At 42.8% G+C, this 27,126-nt stretch overlaps 1 protein-coding gene across 20 annotated transcripts in view; it reads left to right on the top strand.

Annotated features, from left to right (window-relative positions):
- LOC124013739 (myosin-binding protein C, slow-type-like) overlaps nucleotides 1-27,126 on the top strand; it is a 37,892-nt gene that overhangs the window by 4,454 nt on the left and 6,312 nt on the right. For 2 of the 20 annotated variants that reach the window (XM_046328202.1, XM_046328210.1), the window contains exons 2-27: nucleotides 1,926-1,949; nucleotides 3,287-3,364; nucleotides 7,788-7,982; nucleotides 8,734-9,069; nucleotides 10,137-10,187; nucleotides 12,099-12,140; nucleotides 12,748-12,789; nucleotides 13,740-13,850; nucleotides 14,161-14,309; nucleotides 14,415-14,532; nucleotides 14,633-14,681; nucleotides 15,455-15,511; nucleotides 16,029-16,037; nucleotides 17,608-17,771; nucleotides 17,924-18,056; nucleotides 20,998-21,006; nucleotides 21,443-21,567; nucleotides 21,733-21,838; nucleotides 22,123-22,289; nucleotides 22,416-22,581; nucleotides 22,784-22,890; nucleotides 22,983-23,119; nucleotides 24,249-24,513; nucleotides 24,598-24,786; nucleotides 25,431-25,565; nucleotides 25,717-25,884. In XM_046328202.1, the coding sequence (XP_046184158.1) occupies nucleotides 1,926-1,949; nucleotides 3,287-3,364; nucleotides 7,788-7,982; nucleotides 8,734-9,069; nucleotides 10,137-10,187; nucleotides 12,099-12,140; nucleotides 12,748-12,789; nucleotides 13,740-13,850; nucleotides 14,161-14,309; nucleotides 14,415-14,532; nucleotides 14,633-14,681; nucleotides 15,455-15,511; nucleotides 16,029-16,037; nucleotides 17,608-17,771; nucleotides 17,924-18,056; nucleotides 20,998-21,006; nucleotides 21,443-21,567; nucleotides 21,733-21,838; nucleotides 22,123-22,289; nucleotides 22,416-22,581; nucleotides 22,784-22,890; nucleotides 22,983-23,119; nucleotides 24,249-24,513; nucleotides 24,598-24,786; nucleotides 25,431-25,565; nucleotides 25,717-25,884 (3,132 nt within the window). The remainder of the gene's footprint in view (nucleotides 1-1,925; nucleotides 1,950-3,286; nucleotides 3,365-7,787; nucleotides 7,983-8,733; nucleotides 9,070-10,136; nucleotides 10,188-12,098; nucleotides 12,141-12,747; nucleotides 12,790-13,739; nucleotides 13,851-14,160; nucleotides 14,310-14,414; nucleotides 14,533-14,632; nucleotides 14,682-15,454; nucleotides 15,512-16,028; nucleotides 16,038-17,607; nucleotides 17,772-17,923; nucleotides 18,057-20,997; nucleotides 21,007-21,442; nucleotides 21,568-21,732; nucleotides 21,839-22,122; nucleotides 22,290-22,415; nucleotides 22,582-22,783; nucleotides 22,891-22,982; nucleotides 23,120-24,248; nucleotides 24,514-24,597; nucleotides 24,787-25,430; nucleotides 25,566-25,716; nucleotides 25,885-27,126) is intronic. The other 18 variants (XM_046328203.1, XM_046328204.1, XM_046328206.1 and 15 more) reach the window with 18 other exon arrangements.

The raw sequence follows: 27,126 nt of genomic DNA, 5'->3' as shown, positions 1-27,126 counted from the left end.
GTGTACCGTAGGCCTATGCATGTATTAATGGAAGAGTCACCTGAAGCTTGAAAGTAATGACAGATGCAGTAGAGGAATGCAGTACTGAGGCAGATGGCTCGTAATGAGGACGACTGGCTACTACTCAGGTGGTGAGATTTCTGGAACCCAGAGCTGCTGAGGCATCACTCAAGTGGGTGCTATACATTGTGAAGGAAGTCCAGTAGCTACCCGACTCCCAGAGCAGCCCACAACAAGATCGTCATCAGACTCCATCTTCATCAACCATGTCCCTGACCACCTTCCTCTGATCAAGCCATGAACTGTCCATCTACCTTTGGAGGATACATGCACTCAGACTTTGTTGACCTAGCTAACTAAAGCTAGGCTACTCATGATCTATTGCTTCTTTGTTTTTTACTTTTGATGCACTTTGAGATTATGAAAGCGCTATTGAAATGTAATAAATTATTATACAAAAGATGGTTTATTTAGTTTAGTGGAGCAAAAAGCTCTGATGAAGGCCAAGAGGCCGACAAGCTTCAATAAAAAAGTGCTACTAGCGAGAGCAGTGTGCAGGTTTATTTTTTCATCATAAACAACAGTGATACTAGTGAGAGCAGTATGCAGGTTTCTCTTTTCATAATAAACAACAGTGATACTAGCGAGAGCAGTGTGCAGGTTTCCCTTATCTTTCAACTTATCAATTGTTACCATGCACCTGGAACTTAACTCCTGAAAAATATGGAAAAGTATAGCTTTCAGCATCAAACATATTACATGTCAAAGCCTGTAAAAGGTATTATGCCAATTGCAGTATATTTCTCTGGAATACTTGTATATCGTCACACTTACAGAACATTAATGTGCCGGTGAAGCATAGGAAATAGATGTGTTGTTGCGGACACGGCATTTGGGTATTTAGACACGGCCACTCTCATTTTTCCTTTTGTCAATGACTAAGACTCCACCATTCTAAAATCATCCTATCTACTTTATGTGTGATGCCAGTACCCCCCCCCCCAAAAAAAAATGCCCGTGCTTTCTTGTACTGTATGCAAATGTGAGTGGTATAAGCGTGGTTATCAGGCTCAAGATATACATCTGTTATTATTGATGCCAAAGTCCCTGTGGATTGATATCGGTCTTGGGGTAAGTGCTCTTCTTGTAGCCTCTATCTGTCACTGTCTGCTGGGGTCTCCATGTCTGTGTTTGCCTGTTACTGTGTAATCCATCCTCAGTCTACCAGGCTAATGTGACGATTGGGTGGAATCCCCTTTCCTCCAGTCTGCATACTGACACATGACATGAGAATGGAACTTTGTGAAACTTGCATTGACTTTCAATAGGAAGAGGAAAGAGGAAGAACCACTGTGTTGCGCAAAAGTGGAGATTTTCAATCTAACCTTCTGGTAAGGACCAGACGAGAACACACGTGACTCTGTTTCACTAGCCCATTAATAACACACAAGGTAAACGTTCAAACCCGATAGGCTAGGGCGTACCAAGGCATGTATAGAGACGTTGATCCACTGAGGCCTAGCTTTAGGTCCCTTTAATAGGTTTAGATTGTAGTGTTCAAATAGGTGCCATAAAGTCCAGACAGTGCAGAGTTCAAACTACGTGTGTCAATTGGTACCTTTTATAATCAGTTACTACTATATAGTGTCCAGACACAAGGTGCTGTGCACCCCAGGGATGATGTGGCTCACTGGGGACATAAGACATAGGCTTATAGCAGTAGCATCCTAGTCATGATACTATACATTAAACTGTGTAACATGTATACATCCAATCTTCTCAATACTTTTAGAAAAACAGTCACATGCTGCTTTGATGTGTCCACTTACAGTATCAATATTTTGATAGTTGCTGTGGCGCGCAACAAATTGACTAAATCAAAAATCACCACTTTTGAATTGTTCTCTTTTGTCTCTGTTTTGCAGATGAGACACCCAATGGTGAAAAAGGTCAGTAAAGGGTGATGTCGAACAATGTTCTTTCACCTCACACAGAACTGGCTTTGAGCAGAGAAGTTGGTATGAGAGAATTATTATGATAAACATTGGTTATGTCATGCAGGAGAGAATGTATCCCATATTAGGTTGGCAGTTTTGGTCTATTGGATGGTAGAAACCATGTTTGTGTAAATGTGAAATCACATTAAGGTACGACTGAGGCTGTATGTGATGTGACTACTCCACTTCGACTTCAGTGTGAATGTGGAAACACGGTCGCTGGTTTAAACACTGTAAAAGTGTAAATGTCTACATGTCCTTGGCAATATAACTGTTGTATTACTGTGGCTCAGTGGTCAGTGGTGACGACCGAGTGGTCAGAATCTACACATTCCCCTGGCGGACCGACTGATCCAGGCCTGTTGATTCAGCTGACGCTCCTGCCCCCCCATGTGACCAGGGCGCTGGCGTGTTATTGGCTGCCTGCCGGCACCAGGCTTTGACCTTGGGAGCAGCGTCTTGGGCCTGGGGCTTCGTACAGTGGGGGGAATAGCTCTGCTCACACACAGGTTTAGGCTAAATGTATCCCTGGCCGGGCACTGATTTGATTTTACGTACTTCTCTGAAAGTATTAAATCGTAATTGTGCCATAAATATCGCAATTGTGCTTCATAATGAGAATTGTCTCGGATTTGATAGTGTAGTTTAAAGTCAAAAGTAAGAATACTCCAGAAAAATTTGGACAAAATTAATTCTGAATAAACCTGTCATACAGTAAGTGAAGGACACATTTGAACCCTGTAATGTATTTCATCTATCAACTTTGGGGCGGCAGGTAGCCTAGAACGTTGGGCCAGTAACCGAAAGGTTGCTGAATCGAATCCCAGAGCTGACAAGCTGACAAGTTAAAAATCTGTCGTTCTGCCCCTGAACAAGGCAGTTAACCCAATGTTCCGAGGCCGTCATTGTAAATAAGAATGTGTTCTTAACTGACTTGCCTGAAAAAACATGAAAAAACATTTAAACATTCCCTCAAGCACACCAAAACAATGAATCTGGTTCAGCCAAATGGCTGTAAAAAAAAAAATATTGAAGGGAAAATTTGTTCATCTACACTACACAAATATCCCACTTGATATTGTGCATGCATATGTACGAATGAATTCAGTGGATTTACTGTATGTGTCCCAATCTGTGTGTGACTGAGTGGAAAATGGCGAGTGAGGTCGGGCATACAGCGAGTTAGTATGCCCATTGGTGTGAGAGTGAGTATGTCAAAGACAAGGTGTGGAGACTTTGCGCAATTAAATGCAGCTCTTCCATCCCTGCTATATTTGTCACATACTCAGAGAGTGTTGCCACAGACAGTAGTGAGGCGCCAATGCCCACACCTGAGATATCCCTCGAGGTCTCACCTCCACCCCCAGGTGGGTAACCATGCACTGGTGTCATGCCCCTCTTTTCTCCCCTTCCCCACTCTTCCCAGGTGATTAATTTGCACACCACACTGATACCACGCGTGTTTGTTGTTGTGTGTCCACCGTTCTTGTTTTTCTTGTTTTGTAATGAGATTTCTCAACTGTTCCTCGACGACACACACGTTCACATGCAAACGACACAAACGTTCACATGCAAACATAACGCATATAAGTCAAAATAGTCTACGTGCGATCTGAATAAATCAACTTCCTGATAAACAGCACATATGATGCACATAATTCCGTAGTTGCACTGCTGCTACTGTAACACACTCCCGTGCTCACATTGCTGTGATGCTTTGTCCCCAATACTGGCTTGTGCTTGTTCTACCAAGTGTGTGTGTGTGTGTGTGTGTGTGTGTGTGTGTGTGTGTGTGTGTGTGTGTGTGTGTGTGTGTGTGTAAGGTACTGAAGTATTGGATTGGAATATGGAATCATCCACAGGAAGTACATTCATTGTGAATGAGGAAGTATAGGTTTAATTGTTACATTCAGCAGGTAGCCATCATTAGACCTATAATAGATTCCGTTGACCATGTCACGTTCAAATTTCTGGGAACTGTTATGATTTGCTATGTGAAATAATGAAAATCGTTTTTTTTTAGAGCTTGTGGTACATTGCAATTAAGTCTTGTACAAGCTTGCTGAATAAGTAAAACTATACTTCCATGAAGCCTCAAGGACTACCTATAGATGTGCAATGACCAGATTGGTAACATCCCTTAATTTTTTCTGCGTATTTGGCAAATAACTTTTTTATAATTTGTATACATTTTGATCACCTGTCATGCATTCAGACATGACTGTCAATGGAAAGACCCATTCTGGTTGCTGGCTATCTATGCTTATTCATGCCCAGCCAGCACCTCATATACACTGCTCAAAAAAATAAAGGGAACACTAAAATAACACATCATAGATCTGAATGAATGAAATATTCTTATTAAATACTTTTTTCTTTACATAGTTGAATGTGCTGACAACAAAATCACACAAAAATGATCAATGGAAATCAAATTTAGCAATCCATGGAGGTCTGGATTTGGAGTCACACTCAAAATTAAAGTGGAAAACCACACTACAGGCTGATCCAACTTTGATGTAATGTCCTTAAAACAAGTCAAAATGAGGCTCAGTAGTGTGTGTGGCCTCCACGTGCCTGTATGACCTCCCTGCAACGCCTGGGCATGCTCCTGATGAGGTGGCGGATGGTCTCCTGAGGGATCTCCTCCCAGACCTGGACTAAAGCATCCGCCAACTCCTGGACAGTCTGTGGTGCAGACTGGGTTGAGACTCCGTCTCATGCTACCACTAGTTGGTGGATGGAGCGAGACATGATGTCCCAGATGTGCTCAATTGGATTCAGGTCTGGGGAACGGGCGGGCCAGTCCATGGCATCAATGCCTTCCTCTTGCAGGAACTGCTGACACACTCCAGCCACATGAGGTCTAGCATTGTCTTGCATTAGGAGGAACCCAGGGCCAACCGCACCAGCATATGGTCTCACAAGGGGTCTGAGGATCTCATCTCGGTACCTAATGGCAGTCAGGTTACCTCTGGCGAGCACATGGAGGGCTGTGCTGCCCCCCAAAGAAATGCCACCCCACACCATGACTGACCCACCGCCAAACCGGTCATGCTGGAGGATGTTGCAGGCAGCAGAACGTTCTCCACGGCATCTCCAGACTGTCACGTCTGTCACATGTGCTCAGTGTGAACCTGCTTTCATCTGTCAAGAGCACAGGGCACCAGTGGCGAATTTGCCAATCTTGGTGTTCTCTGGCAAATGTCAAACGTCCTTGCACGGTGTTGGGCTGTAAGCACAACCCCCACCTGTGGACGTCGGGCCCTCATTCCACCCTCATGGAGTCTGTTTCTGACCGTTTGAGCACACACATGCACATTTGTGGCCTGCTGGAGGTCATTTTGCAGGGCTCTGGCAGTGCTCCTCCTGCTCCTCCTTGCACAAAGGTGGAGGTAGCAGTCCTGCTGCTGGGTTGTTGCCCTCCTATGGCCTCCTCCACGTATCCTGATGTATTGGCCTGTCTCCTGGTAACGCCTCCATGCTTTGGACACTACGCTGACATACACAGCAAACCTTCTTGCCACAGCTCGCAATGATGTGCCATCCTGGATGAGCTGCACTACCTTAGCCACTTGTGTGGGTTGAGACTCCGTCTCATGCTACCACTAGAGTGAAAGCACCGCCAGCATTCAAAAGTGACCAAAACATCAGCCAGGAAGCATAGGAACTGAGAAGTGGTCTGTGGTCACCATGTGCAGAACCACTCCTTTTTTGGGGGTGTCTTGCTAGTTGCCTATAATTTCCACCTGTTGTCTATTCCATTTGCACAACAGCATGTGAAATTTACTGTCAATCAGTGTTGCTTCCTAAGTGGACAGTTTGATTTCACAGAAGTGTGATTGACTTGGAGTTACATTGTGTTGTTTAAGTGTTCCCTTTATTTTTTTGAGCAGTGTAAATACGCACACAGAGTGGGGAGAACAAGTATTTGATACACTGCCGATTTTGCAGGTTTTCCTACTTACAGAGCATGTAGAGGTCTGTAATGTTTATCATAGGTACACTTCAACTGTAATTAATGCAAATTAATTACTTGAAAATCATACAATTAGATTTTCTGGATTTTTGTGTTAGATTCCGTCTCTCACAGTTGAAGTGTACCAATGATAAAAATTACAGACCTCTACATGCCTACATGCTTTGTAAGTAGGAAAACCTGCAAAATCGGCAGTGTATCAAATACTTGTTTTCCCTATATATATATATATATATATATACACACAGTGGGGAGAACAAGTATTTGATACACTGCCGATTTTGCAGGTTTTCCTACTTACAAAGCATGTAGAGGTCTGTATTTTCTATTTTAGGTACACTTCAACTGTGAGAGGCGGAATCTAAAACAAAGATCCAGAAAATCACATTGTATGATTTATAAGTAATTCATTTGCATTTTATTGCATGACATAAGTATTTGATCACCTACCAACCAGTAAGAATTCCGGCTCTCACAGACCTGTTAGTTTTTCTTTAAGAATCTCTAGAAAATGGAAGAAGTTCAAGATGACGGTCAATCAACCTCGGTCTGGGGCTCCATGCAAGATCTCACCTCGTGGGGCATCAATGATCATGAGGAAGGTGAGGGATCAGCCCAGAACTACACGGCAGGACCTGGTCAATGACCTGAAGAGAGCTGGGACCACAGTCTCAAAGAAAACCATTAGTAACACACTATGCCGTCATGGATTAAAATCCTGCAGCGCACGCAAGGTCCCCCTGCTCAAGCCAGAGCATGTCCAGGCCAATCTGAAGTTTGCCAATGACCATCTGGATGATCCAGAGGAGGAGTGGGAGAAGGTCATGTGGTCTGATGAGACAAAAATATAGCTTTTTGGTCTAAACTCCACTCGCCGTGTTTGGAGGAAGAAGAAGGACAACCCCAAGAACACCATCCCAACCGTGAAGCATGGAGGTGGAAACATCATTCTTTGGGGATGCTTTTCTGCAAAGGGGAAAGGATGACTGCACCGTATTGAGGGGAGGATGGATGGGGCCATGTATCGCGAGGTCTTCCAGCATGACAACGACCTGAAACACACAACCAGGGAAACTAAGGAGTGGCTCCGTAAGAAGCATATCAAGGTCCTGGAGTGGCCTAGCCAGTCTCCAGACCTGAACCCAATAGAAAATCTTTGGAGGGAGCTGAAAGTCCGTATTGCCGAGCGACAGCCCCGAAACCTGAAGAATCTGGAGAGGGTCTGTATGGAGGAGTGGGCCAAAATCCCTGCTGCAGTGTGTGCAAACCTGGTCAAGAACTACAGGAAACGTATGATCTCTGTAATTGCAAACAAAGGTTTCTGTACCAAATATCAAGTTCTGCTTTTCTGATGTATCAAATACTTATGTCATGCAATAAAATGCAAATTAATTACTTACAAATCTTACAATGTGATTTTCTGGATTTTTGTTTTAGATTCCGTCTCTCATAGTTGAAGTGTACCTATGATAGAAATTACAGACCTCTACATGCTTTGTAAGTAGAAAAACCTGCAAAATCGGCAGTGTATCAAATACTTGTTCTCCCCACTGTGTGTGTGTGTGTGTGTGTGTGTGTGTGTGTGTGTGTGTGTGTGTGTGTGTGTGTGTGTGTGTGTGTGTGTGTGTGTGTGTGTGTGTGTGTGTGTGTGTGTGTGTGTGTGTGTGTGTGTGTGTGTGTGTGTGTGTGTGTGTAAGTATGTGTGTGTATATATATATATATATATATATATACTGCAGTGCTTTGAGAGGCTGCCAGTGCTTTTGCTCAAGGCATGCTGCTCCAGCCTGGCACTGTTATCTGCTGTACAGAACAACCGGTAGAGACTGAGGGGAAGGATCCACAGCCCATAGAGGTGATTAAGCCTGTACAGCCAGAACCAGTAGAGAATGGGTCTAAAGAACCAGAACCAGAGGCGGTTGTGGTCGGGGCTAAAGAGCAAGTCGAGTCTGTGAACTCCGAAGTAAAGGAGGAGGCCCCGTCCCCTTGCTCACCCCCACTGCCTGGTAAGTCAAATTCACTCAGTCTCAAGCCATTCACAGTAAAAACGCATGCTGTTTACTATAACGGAAGGACCAGCATTTTTCCTGATCAGGTCATGTGGTTAGGAAAAACTCCAGGCCATACTCATAAATAGTAACAAGCGCGTCCGTTCAATTGTCCCACTCTCAAACCATTGATTGAAGCAGTTTGACTCTAGTCTGTAATAGAGTTAGATCCATAGTGCTGGTCTTTGCAAAGGCCCTTTATCTTCTCCCAATAGATCATATGGGCCAAAGTTCCATTTAAATCAGGCAATGGACTGATAGAATCTGTATGAATCAGGGTTTTATTTGGATTGAAGCGTTGTTTGTAATGACAGACAGAGACACCTTTTGCCTCAATGGCTGCTGTGACCCAGTGTGATGAACTTCATTAGCATTTACACAACAACAGCCATACATTGGTTCATGCTTTGCTTTCTGCAGATTGTTGACTAGTGCATTTTTATATACAATAAGTTCAAATTCTTCTGAGGCGAAAGTGCCCCCAAAATCGTGTCTGATAGCTTTGTCATGGTTAAACAGCACATATAGGCTACGTGTAAATGCAGCGTGTCTGCTGTGTGCACAGTTCAGTACGACAACTTTATGGCACATACAGTTGGAGTTGGCAGTTTGTTTGTATTAGAAATTGATGACTGAAAGAAACTTAGTGCTGTGTGAGTGGAGGAGATGGACGGTAACTTTAATCTGTGAGAGCCTTGTCCCAATTCAGCAACCGTGAAGGAGGAAGCAGAGCCAGTTGTTACGGAGGTTAACCAACCGCCAAAGCCTGTTGTTACAGTGGTTACCCCACCACCACCCCCACCTCCAGAACCAGTTGTTACGGATGTTACCCAACCGCCAGAGCCTGTTGTTACAGTGGTTACCCCACCACCACCACCACCACATCCAGAACCAGTTGTTACGGAGGTTACCCAACTGCCAGAGCCTGTTGTTACAGTGATTACCCCACCACCACCACCAGTTGTTACATTGGTTACCCCACCACCACCCCCACCTCCAGAACCAGTTGTTACGGTGCAGGTTACCCCACCCCCACCTCCAGCAGGTCTGGAAGAGTGTGTGTGTCTGTGCAAAAGAACGAACATGTGTATGTGCATATGCAAGAACGTGTGTGTGTATATAGGTAGGCTACGTTGATGTGTCTATGCACAAACATGTGTTGATGTGTGTATGTTTGTGTGTGTATTATTGTGTGCGTGGCGTGTGTGTTTTCTGTGTCTATTCCTCTCAGTACAGTTTGCAGACTGTTTATAGCTGAGGGTCTAGGTTTCATAGTGAGGCTATACTGTAGCAACAAGCACAGTGCTGTTGACAGCCGCAGCAGCAGCTGCTGATCTAGACGTATGGAAGGTTATATCTCTCCGCAGTTGTCACTCATCACTCAGCATTGCTCCAGTGCCTTTTTACCACAACAAAGGTCAGTTTCATATGTCCCTTCTGTTTTGCTCAACCCCCACCCACCTTGAACGCTCTCTCTATCACACCCTTATTTTTAAGAAATAGCACCCCTTGTGTGGACATCCGGTAATACCGTATACCCCGGTGTGGTACAGAAACAGGATGAAAATCTGGATACCGCCCAACACTACCCTCTATAACGTCTCTGGAGGTGGAGCTGAACTCAGTTACTCTTTTGATCGACAAAAAGTTTCTAAGTAACAGGGTTTATCTTGGATAGTTAGGTCTTTAATCTTTCATATCCCTTGTGGACATTCGTGTGTGCTTGTCAACTTCAATCTCTTTCTTCCTCTCACAGTGCTTCTCACTTGCACTTCCAGCTTTCCTAAACCAAGCTTGTGGTGTTACGCATAATTCCTTTATCTTACGTACACGTGTGATCTCTTACATCACCGTCCACTCCCATCTCATAGACACTGGTGTGATCTCTCACAGGACACGCTTCGATCTCACGATCAACACGTTTGTGGTCTCATACACTTCATCTATCCATTTCAAAGACATGCATATGTGGTGGTGTTGTGTCGTGTCGGTCCCATGTTCTGTCTTGTCTTGCATGCTTTGTCTTGTGGCTTGTCTTGTTGGCCTGCCTTGCCGGTGATGGACTTGGAGCTTTTTGATAGGTGGGTCTGTGTCAATCACACTTTATTGCAGATAAAGATGATGACGCTACAACCAACACCCCATCACCACCGCCCCCACCAGGTTGGTAATCATGACAAACCATCCTCATTTCCCCCCCTTTCCCACCTTGTCAAGTCGGTTACCATGGAGACTCCACTATAGGACAGGGCTCCCATCAACACCCCAAAAGTACATTTTGCAGGAGACAATTACTGTGGGGAAGACCTGATATACCTATATTCCTGATATGCATTTAATACTGGCACATGGCATTTTGCTGGTTAGAATATTCAGGATCAGCTCCAAAACTATTGCAATATATGTTTGTGCATATCACATATGTTGTTTACATGCATGCCAATTAAAAAATGCCAAAGTATAATTCCTACAAGCACACAAACCTTTATTTATTATAATTCTCAAATAAAGGTATGGATGTGAAGATCACATTTGACATGTATACTGTATATATACACACACACATTGCCTTTAGAAAGTATTCACACACCTTGACTTTTTCTACATTTTGATGTCTGTTACTGCCTGAATTTAAAATGGATTAAATTGAGATTTTGTGTCACTGGCCTATACAAAATGATGTCAAAGTTGAATGATGTTTTTTGAAATGTTTACAAATTACTTTAAAATGAAAAGCTGAAATATCTTGAGTTAATAAGTATTCAACCTCTTTGTTATGGCAAGCCCAAATAAGTTCAGGAGTAAGAATGTGCCTAATAAGTCACTTAAGAAGTTGCAGGGAGTCGCTCTGTGTGTAATGACAGTGTTTAACATGATTTTTGAATGACTACCTCATCTCTGTACCCAACCATTCAATTATCTTTAAGGTCCCTCAGTCAAGCAGTGAATTTCAAACACAGATTCAACTACAAAGACCAGGGAGGTTTTCCATTACCTTACAAAGAAGGGCACCTATTAGATGGGTAAATAAAAAAACTGAATATCCTTTTGAGCATGGTGAAGTTACTAATTACACTTTGGATGGTGTATCAATAGTGCAATAGTGCAATACAGGCGTCCTTCCTAACTCAGTTGCCCGGTGAGAAAGGAAACCGCTCAGGGATTTCACCATGAGGCCAATGGTAACTTTAAAACAGTTACAGAGTTGAATGGCTGTGATAGGAAAAAACGGAGGATGAATCAACACTATTGTAGTTACTCCACAATACTAACATAAATGACAGAGTGAAAAGAAGGAAGCCTGTACATAATAAAAAATATATTCCAAAACACGCATCCTGTTTGCAATAAGGGAGTAAAGTAAAACTGCTATAAATGTGGCTAAGACTAACTAGGGAGGTTTTTTTAGGATAAAAAGAAACGGAATAGAGCTAAACACAGGCAAAATCCTAGAGGAAAACCTGGTTCAGTCTGCTTTCCAACAGATACTGGGAGACAAATGCACCTTTCAGCAGGACAATAACCTAAAACACAAGGACAAACGTACACTGGAGTTGTTTTCACTTTGTCATTATGAGGTATTGTGTGTAGATGGGTGAGAGGGGAAAAAACCATTTAATCCATTTTGAATTCAGGCTGTAACACAACAAAATGTGGAATAAGTCAAGGGGTGTGAATACTTTCTGAAGGCTTGGAATATACACACCAGTACCATTCATGCCACGTATGCTCATCATGTATACTGTATGTATATTATATGTTATGTGTATATATATGATGATATTATACATGTTTTGGTTTGTCCTAGACCTCAATTATGTTGATTTTATACCGGTTCTCCTGTCTTGAATTGTGTTATATGTATTCATATTTAATTCATTGGAAATGGTTGGTATAAGTAATTGGAGGTTTCATTTAATTTTTTTTCTGATTACAAGGCCATAAGGACAATTTGTCATACTACTTTTGTCAATCATCACAAAGAGTCAATCGAAATATTCCTCACCAGAGTCAAATCAATTGACTAGTTAAAAACACAAATTAATACCAGTAATGCTGTGCTTTCTTTCACAGAGGATGCCAATACAGCCAAGAAACTGTCTATTGAGCTGCCTAGTAAGATCTTTCTGTTAATTCTACAACTATAGCTCTGACCAAACTAGTCTTTTTGATCAGGATGTTACAACTGCCTGGATGTAGGAAACATGTTCGGAGACATGTTTATTTCTAGAAGGTGTTTTGTGTAATTTTTGAAGTTTGTTCTTTTTCCAACCTTAGATTGTCAACAGTGAAACATATTGCAAAAACACCATAATAGATTTTTATGAAAAATAAATGATAAGAATTTAAAGATTTTAAGGGTCTCCTTTTCTGCAATTTTCTGTCGGGCACATGCATGTTAGACATTTATGTCAACACATTTGGAATTCTGGTCGTAATGCAACAATACAGTTTGTATAAAACTTTATTTTAAGAAATACAAAGGCATGAAAGAAGATTCAAAACTGATTCTCCTCACTGGTGAAACCTAACAATGTACATAGTTACAGCTTTTAATTGGCAGATTGCATCATTATGTCAGAATTCGTCAGGGCTCAGCTTGCTTAATGTTCGATGTCTTGTATTGATTGCTGGTCCTGAATGTTTGTGTGTGCTTGCTTCTGTGGACTTTACAGTACTATTTCTTATAATATGCTGTAAATTTCTCTCTGTCTTTGTTCAGATGATAGCGTCCATGTGTCAGCCATGGGGAGAAAAGACTCAGGTAATACTATGTAACAAAAGCCATAATAACCATCCTATTAGGAGGTTAGTTTTCAATAGCAGAGCTCCAGAATAGCAGTAGCCTCTCTGGAGCAAGCCCACTCACGAATAGTGTTAGTCTCTTAGCTGGCTCTTTTCATTTTCCCCGATTAGCTGGTCCAATGGGACCTGGCTTGGCATTCTTTAAAAGCTCAGGTTCATTTGGACTATGTTCTGCTCCATGAAAAATACTGGTTTCCTAAAATGTCAAAGTTCAACTGCCACGTTCCTCTCCAATGCTTGTAGGAAGCTATGGGGCTTTTCAACATCTTTATCTTTTTCAAACATCATGGGATAATGAATGACATTTCACATAACTAAGAAGTAAATTAAATGACTAAGTGACCTAGTTGAGTGTTAGTCTTTGAGTCAGAGATGACGTAAACTGGGTGAGGGTAGCTGGGACTTTGCAGTAGGTAGCGAGGGGTGGGGCTGAAGGAACTCCCTGTGTAGGTCTGTCTATAGTAGTTTCATCACATGTTGGGCATGGCGACTGCTGACATCAGTCCTAGTCCACTGAGATCTCAAAGAAGACCGGAGCATTTAGAAATGGAAGAACGTATCAAACGATACACTTTTGCACACAGCAAAGGTGTCCCCTCCGATATGGTAATCATTCAAAACCCGTAACGCTTTTCCCAGTACAGGTATTTGTTCTATGTTCCATGTTCTTATGCTTTCCATGTTGTAAAATGTTATGCTTTCCATGTTGCAGCTGCCATGAACAGCTGAGGAACGGTGTGAATGTATTTCTGTCTGTCTATCTACCTTTGGAAGTATATCACTTTCAGATGAATACAGAGAAGTGTGCTGACAGATTGTTGAAGCCATTGAGTACAGTATACGAGAAGTGTGTTGGTCTGTTGGTGTTGATGGTGTGATGGTGTGTGTCCGTCTCTCCTGATCGAACAGTGTGGTCTCTGGGAGAGGGACAGGCTCCAGAGGACCTTGACAAGCCCGTAGACACCCCACCGCTGTCCAGCCTGCTCATAGAAAGACCCCAGGGCGGATCCATCACTGTGGGTGAGTGCCTGCTGAGTGAGCTCTCCTCTCACAGCTGCTGTAGACCAGAGATGATATACTCAGAGACATTTTAAAACCCTTACATGTATTATATTTGTACTGGTCAAGGTCTTTTCGATTGGTCTCTCTCCCTTGTTATGATGAAAGATAGCCTCTCTCTCTGCCTCTCTCTCTCTCCTTCTCTGCCTCTCTCTCACTATTGTATTTATTCTCTCCAAGAGAAGGAACCTCTGGCAACCATGTGTAGTACATCTATCCACCTCAAAGGCTATTCCCACCATGGACATGCTGTGTTTTACATGTTCACAAGGTGGAGACATCTCCTTTGTTGCCAAGGTGGAGGCCCAAGACCTGCTCCGTAAACCCACCATCAAGTGGTTCAAAGGGAAATGGATGGACCTGGCCAGCAAGACCGGAAAGCACTTGCAACTGAAAGAAACCTTTGACCGACGCACCAAGGTAGACACCCTCCCATGTATAGCTCTATGTACTGTATGTTAACACACACACGCACACACATTGGTCCCCTAGCTGTCCTTCCAATACCTATGTATCACCCTGCAGATTCACACATTTGAGATGCATATCATCAAGGCCAAAGACAACTATGCTGGAAACTACAGGTGTGAGGTCACCTACAAGGACAAATTTGACAGCTGCTCTTTTGACCTGGAAGTGAAAGGTTTGTTGCGCTGTTCGAGTCTCAGTCATACAGCAAAGAACACACACTGAAACACGAGCAGTAATATACTGTGTTATTGTTTTGCATTATTGTCTTTCAGAACTGGAACAGTCACAGAGTGTTGATATTCGATCAGCCTTCAAAAGAAGGTAATGAGAGCAACACAATCTGACCTTTTAAACAGACCGTTAGTAGACTAGTTTTCAGAGTCAACAAAAGAGCGATATTTTTACAGTTATTGGTTAGATTGAGCATTTGACTAATGAGTATCCTTTTTTCTCATTATGATAAATATGACAATAGTAACATTAAACACAAACTTCACTGGTTTTGAGCAAGATTCAATACACTTGGCAAATAAAGCTGAAAATGTACATTTGAACATCAGATACATGGGACATTGTGGCTCAGTAGGAAAACCATGGCTCTTATCACAAACCAACATGAGAACATAGTGTCTGAAACATAATGACCATGAAATCAGATGTGATTAACCTTTATTAAGGTAATTACCAATCAACGTGTTGAACAGCACAAAGGCCAATGCTTGCATTTGAAACTCCCTCCCAACAATGTGTCAGAAAGCAACGCAAAACATCCCAGCCCCATAGCATTATCCCAACGTAGCTGCTCAGTGATGCTCCTGCAACACAGCAGAAACATTGTGGAAATGTTTTCATATGCTGGTAGGGATCGCTCTCGATACTCCTTACACAAACCAGTTCATTAGAAGCATTTAATTGGAAATGAATCGAAAGGGTTTTTGTGTAAGCTACCAATCATGTGTTAGTCTGAACCTAATGCATTTGATTGAAGTCAGTAGCCGCTGCTTTGCGTTGTTCTTTTAGCATTGTTTATCTAGTTGCCTGTTACTGTTTCTACTCTGATTAAATCTCCATTAATCTCTTCTTGTTAACAACAGCAGTGAAGGACACGAGGATGCAGGGGATCTTGACTTTAGTGGTCTTCTTAAACATAGGTGAGAGTCACTGTCCGTCCTCAAGGGGACAGTCTTATTTTTGTATTTTTTTTTTACTATGCCCTTGTTTTGGGTGTTTACCTCTTTTCTCTTTATTTTTTCTTTTGCCCTAGCAACCACCATTAAATCTTTTACCCTCTTTTTACTATTTTTTTATCACATGGTATATATATGCATTACAATAGAGTATAATATATTAAAGAGTGCAGTATATTAGTTAGAACATAGATGAAGTACCATGTACTGTAAGAGTACATCATTTAATTAATATCAGGAGTTACAGTGAATCACATACTATCTAGTACACTATCTACTCTCACATATTGATAACTGTATTTTTTAGTTTATTTTTTAGTTTGTAAATACAAATCTACATTTTTTTTCTTGATTCAGACAACAGCATGTTTTTTCAATGTACTGCAATGAGTACAATAGACGTAGACAGACCGTGACACTTCACTGAGGTAAAATTACACATTTATTTGGGCTTGTTTCTTCTTCTTCCCTACACATTCAGAAACCAAAGGTTAGTAGAGAGAATAACCTAGGTAATTAAACGATTAGACCTTACTGCGGGGTAAGTACTATAATCCTGTAGCGTCCCCAGCATGGAATGTAGCTCTAGGATCTGGAACAAGCAAGAGTGTTGGCCTACTGTAGCAAGGTAACACTTCATTTACAGCCAACATTCTCAAATGCTCCATTAACAATCAGTAAGGATAGAAATGGACTTTGCATCATAAAGTCTCTCTACTGTTGGGGATGACCACTTTTTTGATCAACAGTAGAGTTCAGTAATACTCTGTTTATGAGGCCAAAGGACTCCCATTTCGGATCATTAGTGATCTGCTAGTGGATCATTTATGAATGATGCTGTGAAATAGTGTTATCGCTACAATGTCATTTTATTTCAACTTAGAAATACAAGGCACATATCACAATGTTTATTTCAGTATACACAGTAATTGCCTGAAAATAAACAAGAAGAGAGATGCATAAGAATGAAATAATAATTTCATGCTTTTTTACCTCCAAAGCTTTCCGACATTTGGGAAAATGTCCATGAAAGAACAGACTGATTGAATGATCTTTATTTAGCTGCCTAATGGATCTACTCACGCCCAGGCAACATGCTTATTAACCTGGATCTCACAGATCTAACATCCACTATGGACGCCTAGCCTTCCATCTCTAACACGGTCAGAGCGTCTCTGAAGTGGTGATGAGTGAACATACTGAGACACAAGGCAAAGGGATGGGCAATGTGAATAGAAAGAGAAGGAATGTAGACTTTATCAGCAGCACATCTTGGAGTAAGATCTCCCTATATTCCTGCATGCAGCACCTAGATCAGTAGTTCTTTCCCAAATTGTTTAATTCTGTTGAGGTGTCATGTTCCCCCCCCCCCCCCCCAAGGAACAAAAGTAGCCTAATAGCATTAGTTTATGACCTTTTTACTGTTATTTATTAATACAGCACTGGTTAACATGTATTTTCTCTTGCAAAATCTCATCATAAAGGCAAGTAACAATGTCCAGACTTAAAGAACTCGACCCTGGTCAAAACCCCTACCTGAAACATATTCAACTCCCTTGTAATAATCTGATCCCTCTACTTGCCTCAGCAGTAAAACCCTTTCAATAGGATATAATAGACTAGCCACCCCCTCTCCTCCTGTAACACCTCATCCAGAGATTATGTCAAAGGACAGGTACAGGGCTTCAGACCACGCCCATCCCTTTGTGTGACATGTCCTGAGGAACTCTGTAGGGAGAGAGAGAAGGGAGGGAGAGAACGTGTGTCTGATATAAGGAGAGAGAAGAATAGAAATGACTAAAAACACAGCAGATCAGTAGAATAGCGAAGGGAAAACACTCTTGAAAACTAAGTTAGTAGGTAGTCCCTATCTACAGTAGATACAACACAGAGTAGTCATCTTTCAGCGCAGTCACTGTCCCTTTTATAGTATCCTCTCCCCTTTCCAGAACCTCCTTCCCCACCCAATACCCCCCATAGGGATCAGTTCCTCAGGACACGTCGCGATAGCCCAGAGCGTGGCCCCAGCCCTCACACCCTCCCCTCGTGTCCTGCCCCAGGGAGCCCAAGCAGGATGAGACCCCCGAAGTGGACGTGTGGGAGATCCTGAAGTCGGCCAGGCCAGACCAGTACGAGAAGATCGCCTTTGAGTATGGCATAACAGACCTGCGGGGTCTGCTCAAGAGGTTGAAGAAGACCAAGAAAGAGGAGAAGAAGAGTGAAGGTGCTGAATTGAGTGTTTGTCCATGTGACTGTGTGTCACTGTTGGGATTATGATGCACTAATCTGTGATTTTTCAGGGAAAAGACACACATTTCACTGGTTTTCTATAGAATGAATAACCATTGTCATGGGATATTGTCTTTTTTGACAAAGCGTTTGCCAAGAAGTTGGATCCAGCATACCAGGCTGACAAAGGAGGGAAGATCCGCTTAGTGGTGGATCTTGCAGACCCCACAGTAGAGCTGAAATGGTACAAGAACGGCCAGGAGATCCGTCCAACTCCAAAGTATGTCAAGCTTTTTCTTCTTTCTCCATGTGTTAGTCTTCTGTATGTTTTTCTCAATTTCGTCTTCTCACAAATGAAAGGCCTTTTTGGGAGTTCCTCATAAAATGTGTTTCATTCGTGATTTGGTCCTCATTGCCAGTCCCCTGGCACTTGTAGTTTTTATATGTCCCTTGTCATGTCTCTCAGCATTGAAAAGCAATGGTTCACATGCTAGTGTTTCTGATAGTCTCACGGTGTACACAAGCAAGCAAGGACGCATACACCCAAACTTGCCCATCAAAACACACATTGTTTTACACCAATAATTGCTTTCACATAATGACACACACATACAGCCCTGTGTGACCCTGTTATGAACAGGGTCTACTGCCTCAGACCTTGTAAACCAGGGACAAGTCTGACCCTACATGCCCTTCACAGCCATACAGATCTCCCATTGTGCCCAGACACACACACAGCTACATGACCAGCCCAGATCTCTGTACTGTAAACCATTACCAGCTGATGCCCAGTGAACAAATAACATTCTCTCAACACTAATGTGGTGTTGATAAGATACCACCTGCATCTCACCAACGCATCAAGAACGTTATTTGTTTGCGGGTCAGTGCGTGGCACTGAGCTACATTTGGGTGGAAATGCACTGTTTGATGTTTTAAATAATGGTCCTTTGCTATTAACTACAGGTCCTTCTCTGTACAGGGAAATGGCTGTACCTTCTCCACAGGTCTTTAACTGACTCTGGCTTTGTAACAATCAATGGATGATCTATTATTTTGATAGCTGTGTACCCCACCAATGTTAGTGTACCATAAATATAATATGGCGTAGTTTAAGTGTATTGATCTTACCACATCGTTTTATCAACCTGTCAATAATGGGAATGTATAACGAAAAGTGACTATTTTCTTACCTCTCTCTGGAAATCATTTGTATAATTAAGTGATAATGCCCGAGAAGCCAGTGTTTGAGGATATATTAACACGGGTGTTGTGCAAACCATGCCAATATATCCTCCAAACACCGGCTTCGAGGGCATTATCACTTTTATACAATGGGTTACCAACCTATTCAAATAATGATTGACATAATTTCATTTTCATCATTATGTTGATGAATTTATTCATACTATTTCATCCTTCCACAATATATAATCCCAACACAAATCTAGGGTTGCTACCCAAGCCGGCTGGTCGTTCGTTCTATTGGTTCGGTTGCCAGAGACGCGACCCAGTTGATCGGTCTTTTTGTTCTGTATCTATGGACGTGACCCAGTTGTTTGTTCTAAATGTTCCATTGCCATACTGTCTGGCAACGTTCTTATCCCTTGCTTGCTAGCTAGCCAACTACGGCTAACTTACATTCACGTCAAACAGTGCAGCCAGAATAACATCAGAGTAGCTGCATTTGCATTTGTTTAAGTTGTTTTCTAGTGACATTTATTTGGATACATCCATAACACTGAGCTAATGAGGCACGATTTCGCCTGGCATTGAAAATGTGCTCTCTCGTCAGGACACTTGTTCAGAGGAGCTAGCCAACAACAGACTGCAAACTAGCTGCACTTCGTTGACATTTCTTTGTATACATCCATAAAAATTATGCCAGCTAATTCATGATTTCAACTGGCTAAGAAACGCTGCCTGCCTGTCTGTCTTGTCTCGACTCGTTCATTACTATGCGATAACTGTAGATTGTTTCAATATTCAAATTCTATGTCGCAAATGTCGGAGAGACAGTAAGATTTATACACATCTCTGCTGTTAAAAACTAAATGTTAGTCTAAAAGAAATGTGAGATAATGTCTAGATGTTTTTTATAGTGGAGATCAAGTTTATAAAGTGCCTGGCTGGGCTGATGAGACAGTGGATTGTGCAGTCAGATGTAACAGTTAACAAATTCCATCATATGAAACAAAATTCTCTGGTCTGATGAAACCAAGATTGAACTCTTTGGCCTGAATGCCAAGGCTGCAAGAAAAATACATATTTTCAACTTTGACTTTCACCCAAAAACAAACGCAGATTGGATGTCGGGCATAATCCTATTTTCAACATCTGTTCAACAACATTTTGCTAGGATAGCCCAATGTCAAAACACAGTTTGAACGTGTCCAAATCTATAACCAATATGCAGAAAACTTAAACATGAAATGTAGTAAAATGACAAACATGCCACAACAATAATCATATTTAGCCGTTGGTAACTTGTGGAATAGACACCGGCTGGAATTAGACCCACCCGTGTGTGTTAACAGTAGTTATACAATACTTTTGAAAGTTAATCTCATCACTCAATCTAACATCTGTATTACTCAATGTTACAAGACCTCTATGTAAATGTAATGTACCCTCAAAGTGTGTACTTAGATTCTAAAAAGGAAAGGGTCGATCTCAGGCTACTGTCAGTAGAGGTTGTTCAAAGCCAAGCCGAGTTAAAGCCATCTGAGAGGTTATTGCAGTTTTCTGTTCCCTGGTCTCCAGTGTTGTATTTCCCAGGATTCCCTGTTATGAAGATCTCTCGATCTCTCTCTCTCCCTCTCAATTTTTTGTAACACTATTGGCTGTTACAGCCCCCTCCTCTAGCCTTCTGTCCTACCTATCTGTCTGTCTGTCTGTCTGTCTGTCTGTCTGTCTGTCTGTCTGTCTGTCTGTCTGTCTGTCTGTCTGTCTGTCTGTCTGTCTGTCTGTCTGTCTGTCTGTCTGTGTGTCTGTGTGTCTGTGTGTCTGTGTGTCTGTGTGTCTGTGTGTCTGTGTGTCTGTGTGTCTGTCTCTGTGTCTGTCTGTCTCTGTGTCTGTCTGTCTCTGTGTCTGTCTGTCTCTGTGTCTGTCTGTCTCTGTGTCTGTCTGTCTCTGTCTGTCATGCCATGGTGCTCATCCTTTTTCTCTGCTATAACTACTTCTTCCTCTGGCTCCATTCCGGCTCCACTGCTGACCTTAAGTCAAAGGAAGTAAGTCCACCCGTCCTACATCCCTGACCTCTGGTGTGACCCCAACCCTCTGTCTACTCTATTCCTCTGGGTGTGCACTGACAACCCACGCTGATGCATGTTGGGATGTGTTTGTTTGTGAATGGGGGCGGGTCTCTGTATATGAATTTGGCTGTATATCTTCACATTACAATGACTTCAATGACAAAGGTTTTTGATTAATAAACTAGCACAACTTTTTATTCTTAAAAAAATAATAAAATACTACATCTATTTCTGCTTTTGGAAGACACAAGTAAGCAAAGGCAACTGTCTGTAGCTCAGTGGATGATATGAAGTCTTGAAATAATTGCCATTCACAAGCATATATGGTATACTATAACTTTATCTCCAAGCACATATAGTCACAGTATGTGGATATCCAGTGATTTGATTGATTGATGCACTTGCTGCATAGGTTTATCTTTGAGCAAAAGGGCACACAGCGGATCCTGGTCATCAACAACTGCGGCCTGAATGATGATGCTGCTTATTCCGTAGCTGCGGGAGAAGAGAAGTGCACCACAGAGCTGTTTGTCAAAGGTACCCCTCTCCATTCCATCATCCTTCTCTCTTCATTTTAATGTCTCTTTGAGGAATTAGTGGGGCCAGAATGTGGTCACTCCACAATTTCACACTCCACTGTTTGTAATTATATTGATGCCTGCCCCTCTATGATTTTATGATTTGTATCATACCTTTCTGCAGAGTTACCAGTGAAGATTACTAAAGAGATTGAGGCGGTGAAAACGACAGTGAACGAGAGGATTGAGTTGGAGTGTGAAGTGTCTGAAGAAGGAGCTCAAGTTAAATGGTAGGGCCATGTCAACTTATTGTGTGTGTGTGTTTTTCCCTTTGTGTGTGTGTATGCTTGTGTATTTTTCCCATATGTGTGTGTGTGTGTGTGTGTGTGTGTGTGTGTGTGTGTGTGTGTGTGTGTGTGTGTGTGTGTGTGTGTGTGTGTGTGTGTGTGTGTGTGTGTGTGTGTGTGTGTGTGTGTGTGTGTGTGTGTGTGTGTGTGTGTGTGTGTTTTTTTCCCTTGTGTCCTTTGTGTGTGTGAGTGCCTCTGAGCCTCTAACCTTTTGTCTTACCCCTCAGGTGTAAGAATGGCGTGGAGGTACCGACCGGGCCCCGGTCACGCTACCGTGTCAAGTCTGACGGGCTGAAACACTGGCTAATCATTGACGATGCCTCAAAGGAGGACACTGGAACATTCTCCCTAATGGCCTCTGGGGGCACCTCTGAAGCCAAAGTCCAGGTTGAATGTGTGTATTTCACTTCCCTCTCTTTTCGTCACACTTTCTCTCTTACGTAGAAACTGTAGATCAACTATATTGATGACTATTTTTACTTTTTTCTATCCTCTTTCTTTCTGTTCTTCCCTTCATCAGTGAAGCCACTGAAGATTATTCAGGATTTGCAGGACATGACAGTGCTTTTGGGCCAGCCACTGAAGATGCACTGTGAGATTTTCCCTGGGAATGTTCCAGGTCGCTGGTACAGGAACGGACAGTTGATCCAGTCCAACGACCGCATCAACATCCTGCAAAGAGCCAAGTACGTCACCTCCCTCCCACTTGCCCATCTCCTCAGCCAAATCATGATTCATCATTAGGCCCATGTAACCTGAGCAAGAAAAACTCAGGGTCTTAGCCTTTCCGTCTGTCCTCCTGCTGGTCTCTAGTGTCTTTTTCATATTGATTAAGCTGTCTTCTCAGGAGCAAGCCTACAGTATTCACTTGTTTTCTTGTTTTGACAGGAACCACCGATTAGAAATTGTGAACAGCACCCTGCACGATGCCGGGGATTATACCTTTGTGCCAGAGGGATACTCTCAGAGCCTCTGTGCCAAAATTCATATCGTTGGTACAGTAATTTTAATGATACAAAACCATCCGTGGGTTGATAGGAATATTATAGAGCACTTACATGTTTTCTTCCTTGTCCTGTTCCTACAGATCCTCCCAGGGTGCACCTGGAGAGCTTGAACTTCCCTGACAACACAGTGACCATTGTGGCAGGAAATAAACTCCGTGTGGAGATCCCCATCAGTGGAGAACCAGCACCCAGAGTGGTGTGGATGAAGGGAGAGAGGGTGAGTGCTGACCTGGGTCGAAATAGGCTTCATTGTGCTTAATTGTTGTCGGAAGTAAAGTATACAGTCGTGGCCAAAAGTCTTGAGAATGACACAAATATACATTTTCACAAAGTCTGCTTCCTCAGTGTCTTTAGATATTTTTGTTAGGTGTTACTATGGAATACTGAAGTATAATTACAAAGGCTTTTATTACAATTGTCAATTACAAGCGTCAAATGCTTTTATTACAATTGTCAATTGACAATTACAACAAACTGTTTTGTTCCCCGAGCCACTTACTTATCACTTTTGCCTTATGGCAAGGTGCTCCATCATGTTGAAAAAGGCATTGTTCGTCACCAAACTGTTCCTGGATGGTTGGGAGAAGTTGCTCTCGGAGGATGTGTTGGTACCATTCTTTATTCATGGCTGTGTTCTTAGGCAAAATTGTGAGTGAGCCCACTCCCTTGGCTGAGTAGCAACCCCACACATGAATGGTCTCAGGATGCTTTACTGTTGGTTGGCATGACACAGGACTGATGTTAGCGCTCACCTTGGTCTTCTCCGGACAAGCTTTTTTCTGGATGCGCCAAACAATCGGAAAGGGGATTCATCAGAGAAAATGACTTTACCCCAGTCCTGCAATCTTACCGGCAGCAATATCCTTGCCTGTGAAGACCTTTTTGTGCAAAGCAATGATGACGGCATGTGTTTCCTTGCAGGTAACCATGGTTGACAGAGGAAGAACAATGATTCCAAGCACCACTTTTTGAAGCTTCCAGTCTGTTATTCAAACTCAATCAGCATGACAGAGTGATCTCCAGCCTTGTCCTCGTCAACACTTACACCTGTGTTAACGAGAGAATCACTGACATGATGTCAGCTGGTCCTTTTGTGGCAGGGCTGAAATGCAGTGGAAATGTTTTTTGGGGATTCAGTTCATTTGCATGGCAAAGAGGGACTGCAATTAATTGCAATTCATCTGATCACTCTTCATAACATTTTGAAGTATATGCAAATTGCCATCATACAAACTGAGGCAGCAGACTTTGTGAAAATTTATATTTGTGTCATTCTGAAAACTTTTGGCCACGACTGTACATACTGAATGTATGGGTACAGTACAATCTACTATTTGCCATCATAGGTAATCCTTGACTCTGGCCACCGTGTGCGAGCTGAAACCTTTCCAGATCACACCAGTCTTACCATCGACATCGCAGAAAAGGAAGACACAGGAAACTACAAGATAGTCCTGCAGAATGAGGCTGGGGAAGCAGGGGCTAGTGTCAAAGTCAAGGTGGTGGATATCCCAGACCCTCCTGAAGTTCCCCTAGTCACGGAGGTGGGAGGAGACTGGTGCTCTATGACATGGGAACCCCCGATCTATGACGGAGGCTCACCCATCTTAGGTAGGTCTGTGTGGGTGGTTTTATGCTAACAAGTTGGATATTCTGGTGTGTGTATGTGATATAGAACTATTCTTTTCCCCAAAGGCTACTTCATCGAAAGGAAGAAGAAGCAGAGTTCCAGATGGATGAGGCTGAACTTTGACCTGAACAAAGAGACCACATTTGAGCCTAAAAAGATGATTGAGGGTGTCCCATACGAGGTGCGCGTCTTTGCTGTGAATGCCATCGGTGTGTCCAAACCCAGCGAGCCATCCAAAGCCTTTGTGCCCCTGGGTGAGTTCTGAGTACGCAATGTTCGCTTGGCAATGTAAATCTTTGTGACAAAGCCAGTGAGATGACACTTACAGTACAAAGGCGTTATCCTCTTATGTAAGCCAATACAGTTTATCCTGTGGTTATATCATATCACGATAGTGGGAGAAAAATGAAATACTGTATGATAGTGCAGGCCATTGCGTGGTCTGCCCTTCCCCTTTAAAACTGTTCCTCTGATACCCCACTATTCCAAGCATTCCGCATTCTGACTGTGACCTCCACTGGACGTGGCCGGGGCTTTAGGAGATATTAAATATGTCTTTATAATGGCTGCCAAATCATCTAGGGCTTATAGGTTTAGGAGATCAGCCTCCCACAGGGTTCAATAGGAGTTAAACTTGATGCAGAATGTAAGAATAGACGTTAAGAGCCGCCCCTAATGAGATCTGATGAACAGATTGATGGCATACCAGTGCCAGCTAGTGAGTGGGTGTCCCACTCACATGGGCATGGAGGTGTTTCTTAGGTATACTACATTGTATGCGTCATACTGTTCTTATGGCAATTGGATATCCACTTTTGATAAGGCATGAAACATACTATACATGCAAGGAAATGTTTGAGTGACGTTCAACCTTTGTAACACTCTCACACTCACTCAGCTGTGACCAGCGAGCCCACCATGCTGGTGGTGGATGATGTCACAGACACCACGGTGACCATGAAGTGGCGTCCCCCAGACACCATTGGAGCTGCAGGCTTAGACGGCTACCTGGTGGAGTATTGCATCGAAGGAAGTAAGAAGCATTCGATTGACATGTCTCCATCGACAAATAGACTTTGTCTTTTATAACTAGAACCCACTTGACTTTTCATGATCAGGAGAAACGCCTGACTTGTTAATAAGTATTACCTGCTGTGTTAAGTCTATGGACATGTTCTCCGCAGCTGATGACTGGAGAGTAACCAATAAGGAGCTGACAGAGAAGACTAAGTACACCATCACTGGCCTCCCTCCAGAGGCTAAGATCCTGGTAAGGGTAAGGGCCATCAATGCTGCCGGCGCCAGCACTCCCAGAACACTTCAGCACTCTATCCTGGTCAAAGAGGTCAACGGTAAGTCCTAGCCACTCTCCACTTCTCTTTTTGATGTCTGTATGTATTATTTATTAGCAAGGCTTAAGCAACAGGGCTAGGAACATGACATTTGAAGTCCAAAGGACAGGTGTTCATGAAAGATTTACAGTGCCTTCGGAATGTATTCAGACCCCTTGACGTTTTCCACATTTTGTTATACGTTGCATCCTTATTCTAAAATGGATTTTAAAAATCAACGATCTATACAGAATATCCCACAATGACAAAGTGAAAACAAGTTTTTTTTTTTATGTGCAAATGTATTAATATAAAAAAACAGAAATACCTTATTTGCATAAGTATTCAGACCCTTTGCTATGAGACTCGAATTGAGCTCAGGTGCAGCCTGTTTCCATTGATCATCCTTGAGATGTTTATACAACTAGATTGGAGTCCACCTGTGGTAAGTTCAATTGATTGGACATGATTTGGAAAGGCACCCATCTGTTTATATAAGGTCCCACAGTTGACAGTGCATGTCATGGCAAAAACCAAGCCATGAGGTCAATGAATTGTCCGTAGAGCTCCGAGACAGGATTGTGTTGAAGTACAGATCTGGGGATGGGTACCAAAAAATGTCTGCAGCATTGAAAGTCCCCAAGAACACAGTGGCCTCCATCATTCTTAAATGGAAGAAATTTGCAACCACCAAGACTTTTCCTAAAGCTGGCCGCCCGGCCAAACTGAGCAATCAGGGGAGAAGGGCCTTGGTCAAGATGGTGACCAAGAACCTGATGGTCACTCTGGCAGAGCTCTAGTTCCTCTGTGGAGATGGGAGAACATTCCAGAAGGACATCCATCTCTGCAGCACTCCACAAATCAGGCCTTTGTGGTTAAGTGGCCAGACGGAAGCCACTACTCAGTAGAAGGCACATAACAGCCCGCTCTGAGTTTGCCAAAAGGCACCTAACGACTCTCAGACCACGAGAAACAAGATTATCTGGTCTAATGAAACCAAGAGTGAACTCTTTGGCTTGAATGCTAAGTGTCACGTCTGGAGGAAACCTGGCACCATCCTTACGGTGTAGCATGGTGGTGGCAGCATCATGCTGTGGGGATGTTTTTCAGAAGCAGGGACTGGGAGACAAGTCAGGATCGAGGTAAAGATGAACAGAGCAAAGTACAGAGAGCTCCTTGATGTAAACCTGCTCCAGAGCACCGAAGACCTCAGACTGTGGCGAAATGTCACCTTCCAACAGGACAACAACCTGAAAATAGCTG

Source organism: Oncorhynchus gorbuscha, linkage group LG25 (assembly GCF_021184085.1).
Source record: "Oncorhynchus gorbuscha isolate QuinsamMale2020 ecotype Even-year linkage group LG25, OgorEven_v1.0, whole genome shotgun sequence".
Taxonomy (NCBI): domain Eukaryota; kingdom Metazoa; phylum Chordata; class Actinopteri; order Salmoniformes; family Salmonidae; genus Oncorhynchus; species Oncorhynchus gorbuscha.
This window is presented reverse-complemented; position numbering and strand designations above follow the sequence as displayed.